The sequence below is a fragment of the Ranitomeya variabilis genome, chromosome 2 (genome assembly GCF_051348905.1).
Source record: "Ranitomeya variabilis isolate aRanVar5 chromosome 2, aRanVar5.hap1, whole genome shotgun sequence".
In the NCBI taxonomy this organism is placed as follows: domain Eukaryota; kingdom Metazoa; phylum Chordata; class Amphibia; order Anura; family Dendrobatidae; genus Ranitomeya; species Ranitomeya variabilis.
Genome location: NC_135233.1, coordinates 263,223,378 through 263,229,377, shown reverse-complemented (window position 1 = coordinate 263,229,377; position 6,000 = coordinate 263,223,378). Strand labels below are relative to the sequence as shown.

The 6,000-nt window shown below is 43.7% G+C and overlaps 1 protein-coding gene across 3 annotated transcripts in view; it reads right to left on the bottom strand.

Annotated features, from left to right (window-relative positions):
• Positions 1 to 2,416: 2,416 nt before the first annotated feature.
• Positions 2,417 to 6,000, bottom strand: part of LOC143805457 (protein CutA homolog) — a 65,063-nt gene continuing 61,479 nt past the window's right edge. For 2 of the 3 annotated variants that reach the window (XM_077284844.1, XM_077284845.1), the window contains exons 4-6: positions 4,049 to 4,094; positions 3,601 to 3,650; positions 2,417 to 2,796 (exon numbers count right to left, since the gene is read on the bottom strand). In XM_077284844.1, the coding sequence (XP_077140959.1) occupies positions 2,694 to 2,796; positions 3,601 to 3,650; positions 4,049 to 4,094 (199 nt within the window). In that variant the 3' untranslated portion in view covers positions 2,417 to 2,693. The remainder of the gene's footprint in view (positions 2,797 to 3,600; positions 3,651 to 4,048; positions 4,095 to 6,000) is intronic. The other variant, XM_077284846.1, reaches the window with a different exon arrangement.

Below are 6,000 nucleotides of genomic sequence, written 5' to 3'. Positions count from 1 at the left end.
ATTGTAGAAAGTGGTATATCTGATTGTGATGTCCCCAGCACACAATAAAGTCTGCTATATCCTCTATCGCCTCATGTCACACAGTGGACCACAGCTTCCCAGCTGCCTGTGGGCTGTCAGGTGGACGTCACTTTCTCGGGTGAGACTGATGGAAAGAAGCTCATGACAAGACAGTGGGGATGTGGATGATTAAAACCAACTCGCCATGCACGCCTGTATGGCGGACTAGGGTAGCACCTTCCTGCCCTGGCTCCTCTCTCACACCTGATTTGTCAGGACAAGCAATGAAATGTGCTCCAAGCTGGAGTCACTTCCTTTCCCTCAACCTACCCTTCATACAGAGCATGCATGTTTAGTATTTGGTCAGTATTTTACATCAGTATTTTTAAGCCAAAACCAGGAGTGGAACAATTAGAGGAAAAGTATAATAGAAACATATGCACCACTTCTGCATTTATCACCCACTCCTGGTTTTGGCTTACAAATACTGATGTAAAATACTGACCAAATACTGCTAGTGTGACGGCAGCCTAACAATATAATCTTAACACTAGAAAGGATAGAGGTAAGCTGGTGAGGGGGTGATCAGTCAGAGGAAAAGTATAGTATAAACACGTCACCACTTCTGTATTATAACCCACTACTGGTTTTAGATTACAAATACTAATGTAAAATACTAACCTAATAGTATACATGTGCACTTGGCCTTATTCAGCAGGGGGCGCAATCTGCCCCACCCTGGGATTCATGACGTCCCTGTGTAACCTATCATGGCTCCTGTTATTATACTGGAGCTGCCATTTAAGAAACATGACAGCTTTGCAGTAACGTACAGCGTGATGTGAGTGGGTGGTTTATTCATCTACAAGATGACATTTTCCAGAGATTTTATAACCTGCACCATTATTCTGTTACCAACAAAGAATCCCCAGTGTGTTGTCACAGACGAAGAATCCTCAGCGTGTCGTCACTGACAAAGAATCCTCAGCGTGTCGTCACTGACAAAGAATCCTCAGCGTGTCTTCACTGACAAAGAATCCTCATCTTGTCGTCACTGACAAAGAATCCTCAGCGTGTCGTCACTGACAAAGAATCCTCATCGTGTCTTCACTGACAAAGAATAATCATCTTGTCGTCACTGACAAAGAATCCTCATCTTGTCGTCATTGACAAAGAATCCTCAGCGTGTCGTCACTGACGAAGAATTTCCTGCATGCCGTGGTGCTTCTCACTACTTACCCGTGTGCTGTCAGCCGCTACTGGGATGTGATTGCTTCTCAAGTAAATAAGTAATTATTTATGATATGTAAGTTTTTTAGGCTCTTCTTAAGGTGGAAAAGCTCAAAAAAAACTCAAACGTGATCACATGTTTAGAGTTTTTTTTTCCATTTCTGACTTTGAAAACCGCCTGGTGGGAGGAAGGAAAATGCTGGTCGCATCTCTGCAGCCACTCCTGATGGAATCTGATGCGTGAGCAGCGCCGTCCAATCAGAAGGTGGCAACAACTATAGGGACGTTCACACTTTTTTTTTTTCTGGCAGTCAAAAAAAGCTGTTTATTAGGGCTCTTTTCCATTTGTGAGAAACACGTCCGTATCTCGCATGTGAAAACCAAGCTCTGGCGCCGGCACTTTGGAGCGGAGCGTGCAGCTCCATGTGTTGCTATGCGGACGCACGCTCCGCTCTGGAGTGCCGGCGCCAGAGCTTGGTTTTCACATGCGAGACACTTATGTGTTTCTCGCAAATGGAAAAGAGCCTTTAAGCAGAGGATCCTCAGGAATTGCGTCATTTTCTCTGGCATTTTGTAAAGCTGAAGTGTCTTTTTATGCATTTTTTTTTTGTTATTTCCTGAACACTTTTTCCACTACCATTTTATCCAGCATTTTTTGAGAGTCTCTGGTGTTTTCCTATCATTGTTTGAGATACATAAAGAAATCAAGAAAATGCCTACAAAGTCCTCAAAAAAACACTCCAGGTTTCTTTAACTTCTCCATTGACTTCTGTTGTAAAGTTTTGAGCATCCTCCCAGCGGAAACGCCCGATGAACAGAGGTCACTTCTTTTGGCGTCTTTAGAAGCCTGAACATGTGACTGGAACTTTGTTCTTCAAAAGAAATGAATGGAGATATTCTATCACTTTTTCCGACATCTTTATGAGTTGAACCACTGAAAAAATGTGAGAAAAAGACAGTATGAACATATCCGAAAAGCTTCAGAAGACGAAGACTTCTCCAAAAACTTCCCGGAGAATGGGCGGTGCTGATGCAGTTTACACCTGTCTGGTCCAAAAAAAAAACTCTTCGCACAGCCTCAAGCTGCACTTGTATCCCAGTATGCCCCACCCAAACCTGAAATGGCTGATAACAGAGAGCACATGGAGCAGAGGTGGGAGTGCACTTCACTTGGCTGAAACATAAGTTATTAGGAATTATGTTTTGGGGTGACTTTATTACTACACTTGGGTATAGCAGGTCACAACACGGTGTGAATCAACCCCTAAGAGTCGATGGTCATTCCCTGATGGTGAATGCAGTCACATTACACGGGCCCCCCGCTGTGGAGTCCGGGGCGGGGGCCCTGTTCTCAGGCTCCTTCCATCAGTCCAAATACAGGAAGGTGCTCCGTGATTTCAGGACCTACATCACTTGACTTCAGTCATGACCTGCGACCATGCTTCACTGCCAGCTGTGCAGGGTCATTTCTTCACTGTCACCTCCTCTATGTACCTCGAATAGTCCAGGTCTTCCTGATCGATGGACATGGTCATAAAGTCTGGAGCCGCAAAGGGATGACTGAACCTGGAAATGGGAAGACATTATCATAGACAAATCATTCTATTGTCATCTGGAAACCATCAACAAGCTGCTGACGACAGATATGTTATTCCTCTGTACATAGTAAAGTTATAGGCACCAACAGGACCAAACTGTGCAGGATTATCAAACACATAAAGACGTGTATACATTTTGGCTGAAAATATAAAATCTGCTGCTGGTGACGGAGCCGGACTGCTGGTGTTCTCCACTTGTGACATTCATGATATGGAAGCGGTGTACTGCAAACTAATCAGACTTCCTAAATGAATGGTCCTGAGATTATCAGCTTTCTCATGTGTGCAGAGAGCCTGCATACTGATGGTTTTCAGTTACAAATTGACCTCTTTTTGGTAAGTGAAGTGTTACAGAGTGTAGTTGTATTTTGCCTATTTCAGAGACTGGATGTCACATTTGTTAGTCTACGTTCACATTTGCGGTCTGCGCCGCAGCGTCGGGCGCCGCAGCGTCGCTGCATGCGTCATGCGCCCCTATATTTAACATGGGGGCGCATGGACATGCGTCGCACTTGCGTTTTGCGGCGCCCGCGTCCGGGCGCAGAGGACGCAGCAAGTTGCATTTTTGCTGCGTCCAAAATCAATGAAAAAAAGGACGCATGCGACGCAAAACGCAGCGTTGTGCATGCGTTTTGCTGCGTTTTTGTTTGCGTTGTGCGTTGCGGCGCCGACGCTGCGGCGCACAACGCAAATGTGAACGTAGCTTTAGCTGGAGGTGGAGCGTCAGTTTTACATAAGTAAGTGAACCCTATAGATGGTATAAGGAACGTACCGCACGTATCCAGATAACTCGTGTAACCGCGCTGTCCGGGTCTTAACAATCTGAAATAAAAATGCAAAATCTTTACAGGAACAAACTATAATCGGCTTATAATAAGACTGCATGTCGCTGCTTCTTAAGGGGAAGTTGTGCCCACAGAGCCATTGTCTTTACTGCCATAGTATATGACCCCCACCTCATCATATAACTATAGACACAGATAGGTACGTGATATAAAATGTATATAACAGAGATCAACCCTTAGGAGGGGCTGGAAACGGTGCAGCTTGGCGCCCTGTTGGTTGGTGACTATTACATTCCTGAGCCTCGTTATCCCGCAGGATTACATTCACAGAATGTAGATTATGTCCATGTTATTACAGCATGGGAGGGGGATGGGCGTGGAGGAGACCTGTCGCAATGGGTATAACTTAGGGATGACCGTCATTGACAGACTTACCAGCAGCACCTCACTGGACTGCTCAATCTCCCCTTTCCAGATGTATCTGAGGAGCAAGAGAACATTAATGACAACCATGAAGAAATGGCGTTCAGTAACTCTCGCCGCAGAATGACCACACCTATAGGAGTGTGGGTGTTGTAGTCACCCCCATGCCACAGGAGTAATATACCACCCCTCAGCATTACTACTGATGTGTACTGCTGACAACTACCATGTATGCCATGTGTGAGAGGTTGTTATCCACTCCCCCCAATGATGACATTACTGATTATATGTGATTACACTACACCCCTTATAAAATGACACACTACACCCCTTGGTAAAATGCAAGGTTTTTGCCATGTACTGTAAAAAGATCAATCCAAGAAGAATCATTTCAGGACTTGTTCCCCCTTTAAAGGGAACCTGTCAGCAGGATTGTGCACAGCAACCTACAGACAGTGTCAGGTCGGCGCCGTTATACTGATTAAAATGATACCTTGGTTGATTAAATCTGTCTTGTGGTTGTTGTTTAACCCCTGAAGGTGGTTTGCGTAAATGACCAGGACAATTTTTGCAATTCTGACCATTGCCACTTTATGTGGTTCTAACACTAGAATGCTTCAACAGATCCCACTGATTCTGAGATTGTTTTTTTGTGTGACATATTGTACTTCATGACAGTGGTAAAATTTATTTGATATGACTTGCGTTTATTTGTGAAAAAAATGGAAACTTGGCGAAAATTTTGGAAATTTCGCAATTTTCTAACTGAATTTTCATGCCCTTAAATCACACAGACATGTCACACAAAATAGTTAATAACATTTCCCACATGTCTACATCAGCACAATTTTGGAACACTTTTTTTTTTTGTTAGGAAGTTATAAGGGTTAAAATTTCTCATTTTTCCAGCAACATTTACAAAACCATTTTTTTACGGACCATCTCATATTTGAAGTCATTTTGATGGGTCTGTATGATAGAAAATACCCAAAAGTGACACCATTCTAAAAACTAAACCTCTGAAGGTGCTCAAAACCACATTCAAGAAGTTGATTAACCATTCAGGACCTTCACAGGAATTTTTAGAATGTGGGGAAAAAAAATGAACATTTAACTTTTTTTCACAAAAAAATCAGATCCAAATTTATTTATTTTAATAAGGGTAACAGGAAAAATGGACCCCAAAATTTGTATAATTTCTCCTGAACAGGCCGATACCCCATATGTGGGGAAAAAAAATATAGTTCTTACTGATAACGGTATTTCTCTGAGCCCATGACAGCACCACGGAGAGAGGGGATCCGCCCACCAAGGACAGGAAACCTACAGATAAAAAGGCGGTACCACTCTCCCGCATCAGTTGTTTACTAGAGAACGATTGGAGACTAGGAGATAGAGTCTTACTTTAATATTACTTAAACTAAATTGAGATACCGCGTGACTTATTTAGACAATTAGCATATGGCACTATATTAGTGTGCACACCCATAAGTGAAGGGAGGGAATGTACGGGTGCCGTCATGGGATCAGAGAAATACCATTATCGGTAAGAACTATATTTTTCTCTGACGCCCATGACGGCACCACGGAGAGATTTGCAGAGATTGTACATTCAGGGAGGGACCACCGCTTCCAGAACCCTTTTACCAAAGGTAAGGTCTGAAGAGGAGATAAGGTCCAATCTATAGTGCCTATAGAATGTAGATGGTGAGGACCAGGTAGCAGCTCTACATATCTGGTCAATTGAAGCTCCAGCCTTCTCCGCCCAAGAAGTTGCTACTGCTCTTGTTGAGTGACCCTTGACATCTCCCGGGACGGACATTCCACTTGATGAATATGACAGGCTGATGGCATCCGTGATCCATCTCGCCAAAGTGGCTTTGGATGCTTTTTCCCCTTCCGGGGACCCTGAAAACACACAAAAAGAGAGGCATCCTCCCTACTTTCTCTGGTGCCTTCTATGT